Source organism: Eptatretus burgeri, chromosome 7 (assembly GCF_056783735.1).
Source record: "Eptatretus burgeri isolate ZD-2024b chromosome 7, Ebu_testis_v1, whole genome shotgun sequence".
NCBI classification, from domain to species: domain Eukaryota; kingdom Metazoa; phylum Chordata; class Myxini; order Myxiniformes; family Myxinidae; genus Eptatretus; species Eptatretus burgeri.
Window position 1 is genome coordinate 24,825,292 of NC_140967.1, and position 12,500 is coordinate 24,837,791.

Genomic DNA, 12,500 nt, shown 5'->3' on the forward strand with positions numbered 1-12,500 from the left:
TATATATATATATATATATATATATATATATATATATATATCCAAAATTCAGAGTCCACTCATATAACAAGCAACACGCAACACATCATGGTGCTCTCATGAACAATCAGTTCATGCAACTGCTGAATTAATACACCAGGGGGTGGACTCAGCCTGTCATCCTTCCGAGGTCAGCGAAATGAGTACCAGTGTGTACTGGTAGAGGGGCACTGTCTCACATCAGCGACACAGTCGCGCTTCCAAGAAATGATAGCTACACCGGCAGTTAAGCTGCCATATGCAAGAAGAAGAAATTCATGTTACTGCCACTTCGGAAAGTCTGGTAAACCAGAGAAAGTCAACTCTAAGCCATATTAAATTGTGAAACCTATCCATTATGAACAGCGACAAACCTTGTGATTTCTGCCATGCTTGTCTAACAATGAGATGATCGACTTGATGTGATCCTCCTTGATGATGTTTAAAGCTTCTGGACTTTCAATGAGAACGCAGTGAAGAACATCAAGAATCCCTGTTATGGTAAAATACTATGGATCACAGTCAACTCTTATAAGGCCTTTCAGCACCATAGAAAACAATTAATGACCTGATAGACCTTGGAACACCAAAGTACAGGTATGAATGAAACGATGAAACTGCAAGCCTTTCAACAGCTCGATCGACTCCAAGTTGTTCCTTGACATGTTGCTGCTTGAGTTTTATGATTAGCTTTGATTTGCTCCCATTGCAAGCAAAGTATATATATTTCTAATCATTACGAAAGAAAGAAGAATATTGCTAAACTAACTCATTTTATATAATCTAACAAAACATTTTGTTTTTAACCATCATATGATTTGAATCTTTCTGGAAACACATTTTTGTAGTCACATGCTTTTTAGCAGAAAACTGCTGAAGTAAATCCAAGTTGTTCCTTCTCATGCAGATCATTGTCAGTTTTTTTTTTAAATATCCTTAAATCTCTGGCAAATATATAGAACACTATTAAAAACAAGTGGAAGGAACTCACCAGAAGATGCCTCAAGCCTCTCCAGCCGACTCACAAGCCAATCCAGAGAGCATGAGAACTGAGCACAATTCTTCCGGTTTCCTCGTATAAGAGCAGCTGAGGCACATAAGCACTTTCCATAATTCCATTTCCACTTAGCACAAATATCACTCCTTCTATATTGTTGCATGGATGGCATCCTCTGGAAGGATGCAACCACATTCAATGGCCATGACAGTATGCCTGAGCCTCGACTCCAATGATGGCCAAACCGTTCCTCATATCTACGTGGAGTGGTTAACATTGGTCTGTTCACAAGTGGGGGTATGCCCACACCATTTGTAAATTAAAGTTACAATAGTTTAACTTTCCAGAGAGTCCAAATGAACCAGCATGTTTGCATGACAAATGGCCGCACACACAAAGGATGTCATTCCTTACGGGAAATATAAACACTGTCATACACATGGAAACAATTTTCCCTGTGTGTGTGTGCGATGGCGAGCAAACTCGAACGTGATATGTGATAACCTTCTCTCTGGTCAGGAACTTCTAATTCAGACACATCTCCTGGACAGTGTTTGTAGGTGTTATGTATGTTAAGATCAACAAAACGTTGTTTCAAAACCTGTCCAATGTACTTTCAGTGGAGCTTATGGAAATAGCTTGGACCTTCTATATGTTCACTATTCATTTATAATATTAGAACAATGCTGTATCGTCAGAAGAATGAAGCCCTTGGAGCATTGTCTCAAAATACTGGAGGAAATCATTGATTAAAAAGCTTGCAGAAATAGTAAAATTGATGAAAACCAGATCGGATTTATGCCTTTAAAGGGAGTAAGGAATGTCATCTTTAATCACTGGGAAAGGCCAAAATAAAGCACTTGATGGAAACAGGAAAGGTATTACGCATTTTTAAGTCCAGAGAAAGCCTTTGATATAATCCCCCATGCCATGTGTGCTGGTGCCTAAGAAAGAAGGAAGCAACAGAGAAGATAGTATGAGTGGGGAAAGCTATATATAATGAGGACGATGGTTAGAACAGCCAAAGGAAGATCAGATGAATTTACACTGAAAGTCAGAGTCCAACCAAGGTTCGGTGTGAAGCCTTTTTCTTTTCATCACAGTACTTGATGTCATGTGCAATGAAGCAAGAAGGGGGTGTCACCTTGGACCTACATTTTGCAGATGACTTACAAATTGCAGGGAGCAGCAAGAAAGAGGTACAAAAGAGGTTGTGCAGTGAGAAAAAAAAATGGCCTGAAAGTCAATGCTACTAAAACTGGAGTGATGATAAACAGTCAAGCAAGAAGACAATAAATATATGTCTACGATCAGCATAGCCAGAAAATTACCTGGGATCAGTAATTAAGCAGCTTGGTGGCTGTGAGGAGGAACTAACTGACACAGAGTCAAAGCTGCATGGAATAAATGGAGAGAACTATCTTTGTGTGCAGTGTGTGACATGATGCTGAAGAAACTTATGGTGAAGGTTTATGGACTACTTATTACATCAGCGGACGGAGACTTGGGCTTGAAGAAAGAAAGAGGAGAAACTGCTGGGATAGACAGAAATGTAGATATTTTGATGAATCACAAAAGTCTCACTTCAACATCGGAGAAGCTAAGTAATAAGGAGAGAACTAGAGGTATTCTGAATCACTGATATAATCCAAACTCAAACAAAAAGGGAAAAAAAAATCACCCAAGCATAAAATAAAAGCATTAATGGAACCAATAGAAGGAAAGCAAAGCAGAGGGAGAGAAAATCTGAGACGGATTGATGTGGTCCAGAAGGATATGGCAAAGCGAGTATTTCAAGATACGAACACAATGGATAGAGAACTGTGGAGGAAACGGATCCAAGCGCTTGACCACAGCATGGGATAATGCCGATGAAATAAGATTAACAAGATAATTCCAAATTATTGCACACCGATCATTCCCATTTCCATATCCAGGCAATGCATGATGTCATCGACAGACGCTGAAGAAAGGGGGTACTCAGTTTTTACTCCGTTTGTTTGATTGTTTTCTTGTTTGTCTGGGTGATATCTCAGCCATCCTTTGAGCTAGGAAGCTGAAATTTAGGGACAAAAGTGAAGATGTGCTTTCGCAAAGCCAATATTTTATTTTTTTCATTAATCAATTAATTGATTAATTACTTAATTATTATCAATTTATTAATTCCTCATTTATTTTATTCCTCATCTGGGGAATATCTCAGGCACCTTTTGAGCTCGGAAGCTGATATTTTGACACAACAGCAAGCAAGCGATTTGGCTATAAAGAGTGAAAGAAAAAGATTAACAGGACAATTCTTAAAGCAGCCATTAAACGTCCAGACTGGTCTCCCATCTCTACTTTCTCTGACATTAACTCGTCCTGGGAATTCTTTCAAAGAAACTTGCTCTCTCTCAAGCACAGATTTATCCCACCTCGTCTTCAGGTGTTCTACCCTTAATCCCACCCATGGTACAATGAAGCTTGTGCCGAAGCAGTTGTCCTGAAACAACTTGCCTTCGCCTCATGGAAGGCAAATCCAACTGAAGGCAATCTCAGATCCTTCCGCAAAGCTCAGAACAAGTGTCTACCCTCAGAAGAGCGAGGAAACAACATCTTTCTAATCTCAAGTCTGAACTTTCAAACCTGTCTCCCTCCTTCAAATCCTGGTGTTGACTTATTAAGTCAATTTCTGGTGTATGTTTCCCCTCCATCCACTCCCTTACCTCTAATGGCCACACAGCTGACACTGCACGTGAAAAGGCTGAATGCCTAAACTCAGTGTTTGCTTCTAAATCTTGTGTCCCAAACCAAGAGCTTTCTGTACCCACCTTACCCAGTTACACCCAGCTGTTCCTGGACTCTGTGTCCTTTTCTCCTGACAAGGTGGAGAGCTTGCTATCAAAGCTCAACTCAGATTCTGCAACCGGTCCAGATCACATCAGCACACATGTCCTAAAAACCTTTGCTGCTGCTCTAGCTCACTCTCTCTGTTCTACTCACCCTCTCATTTGCTCAAGGTCATCTGCCATCTGCTTGGAAATCAGCAAACATTAGCGCCCTGCATAAAAAAGGTACAAAAACAGGTCCCTGCAACCACAGACCAATCAGCCTTCTCCCAATCATCAGCAAGGTTATGGAATCCATCATCGCTTCAGACATTAAATCCTTCCTCTTCTCCAATGGCTTGATTTCTGATCATCAATTTGGATTCAGGCCAGGTCACTCTACCCTGGATATGCTGTATATGCCCTCCTAACAATAGATGGAGATCCTCAATGCCAGATGTGAAATCAAAGCTATCTCCCTAGATATATCACGTGCTTTTGATGCACTCTGGGCACCATGCCCTGCACACCAAACTCTCTTCCTATGGTATCCAAGGCCATCTCCACTCATGGCTCACAGATTTCCTCTCCTGTCGCAGCCGTGTGGCCCTAAATGGAGTTCTTTCATCCCCTATTCCTGTCCAAGCTCGAGTTCCTCAAGGTAGCATTCTTGGCCCTGTTCTTTTTCTGGTTTTCATCAATGATCTCTCCGAGTCTCTAGAAGATCCTCTTTATCTCTTTCCTGATGACTCCACCCTCTGTCGTACCATCTGTCATTACTCAGATTGGCAAGCAGCAGCCTCTTCACTTTCTGCAGATCTGGATAAAATCACAAGCTGGTCCAACATGTGGAACATGTCTTTCGATCCAGACAAATCTCACATTCTCACTATGCCTCTCCGAAAGGACCATCTGGAACCCCCCCCCCCCATCAACTTTCTCAACAATCTTCTTGAAGAAGTCCTTTCATTCAAGCCTCTGGGTCTCACCATCTGCCATGATCTTTCCTGAGAAAGCCTCATTTCCAAGCTGGCCTCCAAAGCCAGTCACTGACTGGACAGTGGGCATCCTCCATCGTGCAAAGTCCCTCCTTGGCTTACCTGAGCTGCTGACGACATACAAAGCTTTTGTCCACAGCCTGATTGAGTACTGCTCTCACCTCTGGGCTGGTGCTCCTGCCTCTCACCTTTCTCGACTTCATGCTGTGGAAACCACAGCATTTAGGCTCATTGGTATCTCCCACGATGAGGCCGAGTCTTTGGGTCTCTCACTCTCTCACCACAGGCAGTTTGGTGGTCTTTCTGTCTTCTGCCGTCTCCTCTCCGGTCTGTCTCCCCACCCCTCCCCCCTCCGGTCTGTGATATGTCACCCCCATATTTCCGCAGGGTGCTCAAGGTCTGCCAGCAACCCCCTTCTGGTAAACTACCAAAATTAAGAATCACTGCACACCTTCACTCTTTCATTCCTCCTTTTCCCCGCCTTTGGAACAAACTCCCACACTCCCTTCAATCCCCCTCTTCCCTCCAGGTCTTCAAAACAGCTGTTCATCACCACCACTTATCTTCCCCCATCCAAAATCACAATCTTTTCTACTCCTGTTAATCCACCCCAAACTCACCTCCTTCAAATTTCCCTACTTTCCTTCCCGAAAGTCTCTGTCTTGTAAGGACCAGAAAGTCCCTATAGTGTCCATCTTGTTTACCCTGTGTACCCCACCCCATCCCTCTCCCTTCCACAGATCTCCTAATGTCTCTGTTTCCCACTGTTTTGTCCTTCCCTCTCCCACACCTCTTATCTCCTGCTCCCCTTGTATGTTCTGTGTCTTCACTCTTATATGAGCCTCGACATTGTGTACAAAAAGAAAAAAAAGAGGGTATTTTTGATTTATTGATTAATCAATTAATCGATTAATTATTCGTTTTACGATGACTTGCTTAATTTTCAAAAAGTTGCAGATTCGGACGAAACAGTGGTGGTTTTGGTATGCTATTCGGCAATCGATTGAGAAATCAATTACTTTCCTCTTAATATTTATTTATTTTAATTATGCGATTAATCAATCAATTATTGTACACTGTTCCCTCTCAATTCCATCTCCATGCGCTGCCGGGCACCGGAGGTGCCTCAGAAATGCTGCGTGCTGGAGGATTTGTTATTTATTTATTTATTTGGCATGGGACGGTGTACTTTGAATGCACCTCTACTTGTTCAGATTAATACCAATTTTGGATGTAAGGAATACAACAACAGAGTGGGATGATCAGATTCAGGACAGTCTAGAATATAGATGATTTCAGGGCATGGGAAGACAAATGCAAGCTCCAGTTCAATATTAGAAAACAGAAGGTATTGGGTCTGGACAGTAGTCATAAACATATCGATCACATTATGGGGCAGTTTGTGAGTGTGTAACACAGAAGATGAACTCTCGAGGTTATTGGGGACATGTGACCAAAACATTTTCCTTTTGTTCCAGCTAGCAATAGGAACATCAAATATGATTCTACATTGCATTTAAATGGGAGTTGTTTCGATATTGAAAGAGGTGGTATGAACATTATATATGAACGTAACGAGACCTCAGTTTGATTAATGTGTACAGTTTTCTTCACAGCATCTTAATATGATGGACAGTAACAGCACTAGCAGACATCGCTTGAGAGTCAGAAAGAGAGGTATTGAAACAGAAGCTTGGTAAGGGTATTAACCCAAAGATTTGCAGACACCAGGTAGACATAAAAAGCAAGGGAATGATCAATGATGAAAGAAAAGAGAGAGAGGAGAGAAAATGAAGATAGTAAGAGAAGAGAGTTTGGATATGGAAGAGTTAATGGGGGTCAAAAAGATCATGGTTTGAGATGGAGGGTGAAATGAGATGATGGTGCACTGCCGCCTTGAAGCCATGAAAGGAAGAGTGGGATTTCACCATCTTGGGATCATGGTACCATAAGAGAGAGAAAAGAAGAACAAAGGAGAAGAGGTGAGCAGTCAGTCTGGATTTTAGAAACTTAAGGAGGGGGTTGCTGGAAGAACACGTGCATCATTGAGGTAGTTGGGAGGGTATGAGGATTAGAGGGTTGAAAGAGAAGAGGGACAATGACCAGTATCGAGGCAGTAAAAAATGGTTAGAAGGTTGAAAGAGAAGAGGGAGAAAGACCAGTATCGAGGCAGTATAAAATAGAGTGACTACCAACCTGTCTATCATGAGAGGGCAACAGGTCTTGTGCTTCACTTTCATTATGGAAGATTCCAATAATGTCGAGAGCTTTGGAAACCACAATATTCAGGAGAGATAGCTTTGATGCTGGAATGCCAGCCAATAGGAAAGAACATTACTCCATTGAGTGATGGATAAAGGGCATATGGACTGAGTAGTACTGAGTTTTCAAGGAATAACTTGGAATGATACAGGATGCCCAGTTTGTCACTGCCTTTTCAGGCCAGCTTTGTGATGTGGTTGGCCCAGGAGAGGTCATGGCTGAAGGAAAGGCATCAAAGGTCAAGAAGATGAAACTGTTCCAGTTGTTAATCATATATCAGATCGGTGGGTAAATTTGAGACTGTGCCATTTGCCAGAATTGAAAGGCATGGTCCATTTATCAGCCCAGTATCTAATCAATTCCACATCAGTAGACAGTGGTGCAGCTGCTGTTTGCCTATCAATCAGATGGAGTAGTGCACAACACAATGTGAAGTCTGCAAAAAGGAAGAGGATCTTCCAGAGCATCAGCAAGGATTAAAATCAATCGACGTGAACTGGAACAGGTTGGAGAGTTTCAGTACCTGGGTAGCTTAATGACTAAGGATGCTAAATGTTATAAATAAATCATAAAGAAAATATCCATATTCAAATAATAATTTAAGAAAACAAAAGAGCTAATCAGAAAGAGCTTCAACAAACAGCTGAAGAGGCTCTTGAAATCCTTCATTTGGAGTGTGGTGCTGTTTGGGTCTGAAACACGGAACTTGAGAAAGGAGAACATCAAGAGTCTGGAAGCATATGTAATGTAGGCGTGGCAAAGGACGTTAATGATTGGATGGATTGAAGAAAAGATAAATTAAGAGGATCATGAGTTGATGCAGGAGGCAAAGTGTTGGAGACAATTAGGGGGAAAATGGCTTGCTAAAAAGAGGACATCAAAGGTCGGATGGAAGGAAAGAAGCAGAGAGGAAGACATAATGATGTTGCAAGATTGTATAAAATATAAAGGCAGATACAAAAAGCTGAAAATGAGAACTATTTTCAGAGCATGGTGGTACTTGTGGAAAACTTGAACCTGCCAAAAGGCAGATCACTTCAGGAAGAGGAGGTTCCTGAGTAGTCCAAGCCAAATTGTTTTTGACTTTAGCATTCTAGCCTACTCCTACCTCCTCTCAAGGTGAAAATAGGCTGAGAGAGTGAGGAGCTCACCCAGAAGTTGGTAGAAGGAGTTCAATATTTCCTTCCAAGCATTGGCAGCTTCTTCTCCAGCTGCATCAGCAAAGTATGCCGAACTGCTGTACACACTCAGTCGGTCGATGCACCTCAGGACGAGGGAAATCATGCCCTGAAGAAGATGGCAGGTCCACAAGAAATGCATCCACTGGCTCTTTTCATTTTATAGCCTCTCAACACCAGTCATACAGTTCTTCCATGAAGAATAACCTATGCCATAAAAAGGCATTCCCATTGTGGCAACATGGTTAAAATTCTGAAAATAGATGTTCTTACTGGTCTACATTTTTGTAAATTTTAAGATATATTCTTGAAAATTAGGGAAGTTAGAGATGGCGATCTCATCGGACCGTTTCAAAATTCATAAACGAGTGCCTGGAAGACAGGAGGAATGCCAAAATGAAATTTCCAAGAAGACATTTGTGAGTGAGGATATGAGCACACCTCCTGTTGAAATAGGTTCTGTCGATTTTTAAGGATGCGAAGGTGGTTCTGCCGCTCCTCATGTTCAAGGCTATCCTCAGGTAGCTGGAAGTAGAGAATCAGGTCCCGCAGACTTAGGCAAATGGCATCAATGGGTAGCTCGGCTGCAGAATCTTTCCCCCTGCCTTGCAGTGTTTCAAGGGCCCTGCAGAAAATGGCATCGATTTTAAGCCCCACCCAATGATTTATGAGAAAACACTTTGTAACTGCAACAACAGATTAATCTTATTGTATCCAATTTTCACAATAAAGTAGGAAAAGGCCGTAAGTCAAGATGTTTCTTTTCCAGAAGATATCTGTGAACAAAAATGAACCAGATTCAGTGGTGTAATGGTTTGAGCATCTGCTCTGTGTATGGGAGGTTAGTGGTTCAGAGCATCTGCTCTGAATCTGGGAGGTCAGTGGTTTGAACCTTGGCCAAGTCATACCATACACTTTAAAAAAATAGTACGTGCTGATTCTTTGTTTGATGCTCAGCATTCTAAAAGGATACAGAATGAACAAACAAACAGATGTTGGCAACCATAGCAAAGACTTTGATAGGCCTAATGGCCTCCTCCTTCATTTCAACCTAATTGCCTCCTCCTTTTTCTGAAGTTCCTTTTAAGGGAACTAATATTTTTCTTTATTTAATCCTGGAAAATCTCACAGTCACTTTATCTGTCTGAAAAGATGGTCAAACAAACCCACCTGTCTATTTCCTAGGTCATCCACTTTAATAGGTTAAGTCTCTTGAACTTCTAGGCCTCACCATCAATCACGATCTTTTCTGGGCCAACTACATAGCAAAACTAACGGGGGCATCTAAAGCCAGCCACAGACGGGGCATCCTCTGCTGATCCGTATTTTCTTAGAAAATCAGAGCCACTCACAATCTACAAAGTCTTTGTCCAGAATTGAATGGAGTACTGCACTTCACTATGGGCTGCCACCCGAGCATTACATCTGTATCTCCTGGAATCTGTGGAATCTAAAGCTCTCAAAAGTATTGGCATCTTCCACAATGAGACCGAAGTTTGTTGCTCTCACATCTCAGGAATGTCTACTCTGTCTGTTTTCTACAATCTATTCTTTGATGTTGCTCCCTCCGCCCTTTTAGTCATCTGAGCCTCCGTATCTACTCCAGGATACATGTGTTGTTCCAATAAGTATATTCTGGTTAAACTTCCAAAATCCAGTCTCAACTCTTTTGTTCCTCGCTTCTCCCAACTGTGGAACCACCTTCCAGAGGCTGTACTATCCCACTCTTCTCTCCAGGATTTCAATCAGATGGTGGACTGCCATATATTGTCCTTCCCCATCTTTAACCAGTCATTATTACCACCATTAACCCTTCTGATTCCAATCCTTGTATTTGCTGGTTGCAGTGTGTCATTCCCTCCTCTCTCTCTCCTCTTTTCCCATTTGCTCATTCCCTTGTTTATTGCATTCAAGAGTTATCCTGCTGCCCAACTGTCAATTCAGACCCTCCATAGCATTCCTCATCCCTGACCATTGGTCTTTTTTGCAAAAAATGCCTCGGCAGAAAGCAAGCCACAGTGAGATGGTCCACACTTTATATTTGGTGAGTTTAGATCAGGTAATATTGGTGGCAAGCCTAGTTCTTGATTTCCTCATTCATGGTTGCATAGTTTGCCTTCTCCGGGGTTATTGCTCCAAGTCTAGCAAGTAGAGTCACATGGAGAGATTATGCCAGTTGAGTATAAGGCAGGTTTCAGGTGGCCTACTTGGTGAGATGAGGGAAGGACTTGTGAAGTGGCATCAGAGGGATTGCTATATAACCCAATAAATTGGTACAAGCTGAGCAGACGGAGATGTGTTTTGTTGTAAAATGCAACAATTGCCCTCACCTCATAGAAAACTACAAAGTAGATTTTGACGTGAATGTGTCAATCGATATGCCTCAGCCCACGTGAGATGCCGACCCACTGTTACATATGTTGCATCACAATAATATGCCAACACATTCAGCACTCTCCACACAAGAACTATGGGCAAAGCACAACATTCCAATGGCCCCTGCTCCCCCCTCAAACCATATTCAACAGATTTGGCACCAAATTCAATTTTTTTCTATTCCACCGATTGAAATGCATCCTGGAAGGAAAGAGATTTCAGAATGTGTCAGCTACCTGGGAAGTGAAAGCCATTCTAAAAGAAGAGTACCAGAGATGCTTCAAAAAATAGCAGGACCACTGGAATCATTGCATTCAATCAGGAAACAACTTTTACAGGGATAAATTTGATTAACCATATTGTCCTTTAGTTTTCTAGGAATAAATTTAGTCCTGAAACTTTTTGATCAGACCTCATAAAGTGTGGTTTTATTTCCCAAAAGAAAAGAGAAAAGTCTGCAGCAAGCTAACCTCAGTCTAACAAGGACATGATGTTATGATGAAGCAAGTAACAGATGCGGTCTGTAAAATCCAGATGAGCCTGCTTGCCCTCCCAAAGACTGTTCATAGTGACCAAGCATACTGTATATAGTGGCAGAGAAACACCCAAGTGGATTGGAAGAATGATGAAATTGTAAGAAACAGGACAGGCTCTCAGGGTATTGAAAAATATATGTGAAGTTGGATACAAAAAATAAAGCTGGGATTCTTTCATGACACAAGAAGCTGTTAATCATGACTTCAACTCCAACAAAATCTGGTATAATTGTAATTCATGCAAAGCTAAATGATCTGTTAAAATGTTGGGAAGTGTTTGATGACATTGTGCCTGTACACTAGGTTGGAACAATGATATTTTAATTTGTAAAGGGAAATTGCAAAAGAAATGTGCATATGTTGACAAGTGCTTTCTCTCCACAAAGATACTGAGTAAAAGGCAGGACGACAGGAGGCTTTCATGAACGATACCAAGGCTGAAGAAAGGTGAAGCCAAATGGATTAATAATTGTATTTCTCTTGCAGTCTTATAAGAGTGAAATGTTTTCTGTTAAATTTCCATATTTGTATCAAGATCGTTGGGACAAAGGTCTGGCAGTGGGGGAGTGAATGTTTTGTTAATGTGGAGGAGTAGAAATTCATCGGTATTACAATAATTGTATGTCATGCTCAAGAGAAAATTGCAAAAGAATAAAAAACCTGTATCATAAAATTTAAAAACAAATACATATGCCGATTGCCACGACAAATAATATGACAACTTGAAATAATAAATGTGGAAGCAACTAGAAAGTCAGTCCTCAGAGGAGTGATGAAAGTGACGAAGCGCCATTCACCGAATGAAGATGTTGAACAAATACGTTGTGTTACGAATGGCACGTGCCGTGCGGGACTGCTCATGCTGTGAACGTGATAGAGTCAGGCCATCATCCATGTGCCCCTCCTGGTGCATTATGGCCTGTTAAAACACAAAAATAAAAATATACATCTTGATAGAACTAAACAAATGCATTACTCCACTCCACACTCACCTGCGATGAAAAGTTGCATAAAAGCCCTCCCCCTACCATCCTTCCACCTCTCCATTTCTCAGCAAGGAAAAATACACTATGTTGGAGAGTTCATAAAACACTTTTCCCCAAACAGTCTTGAGAAAAAGCACGTGGAAAGAGTCTTTGCAAATCTTGCTTTGCATAATTCCAAGCACGATCAATATTTCAGAACACGAGCACAATTGGGATTTCAGAACACGAGCAAGAGTTCCAAGCACAAGTCACCATTTTGTCTGAATATGGCTGCCCCTCCACACTCAGTAGTGGGCAGCAAATTATATTGGTCAAGACGGCGTAACGTTTTGTCTAAGTACA

General features: G+C 41.5%; 1 protein-coding gene across 2 annotated transcripts in view; it reads right to left on the bottom strand.

The window, feature by feature from the left end:
- Nucleotides 1-12,500, bottom strand: part of LOC147022834 (ryanodine receptor 2-like) — a 717,656-nt gene that overhangs the window by 583,819 nt on the left and 121,337 nt on the right. For both annotated transcript variants that reach the window (XM_085887705.1, XM_085887704.1), the window contains exons 14-18: nt 11,970-12,091; nt 8,702-8,885; nt 8,234-8,369; nt 1,010-1,105; nt 393-511 (exon numbers count right to left, since the gene is read on the bottom strand). In XM_085887705.1, coding sequence (XP_085743831.1) covers nt 393-511; nt 1,010-1,105; nt 8,234-8,369; nt 8,702-8,885; nt 11,970-12,091 — 657 coding nt within the window. The remainder of the gene's footprint in view (nt 1-392; nt 512-1,009; nt 1,106-8,233; nt 8,370-8,701; nt 8,886-11,969; nt 12,092-12,500) is intronic.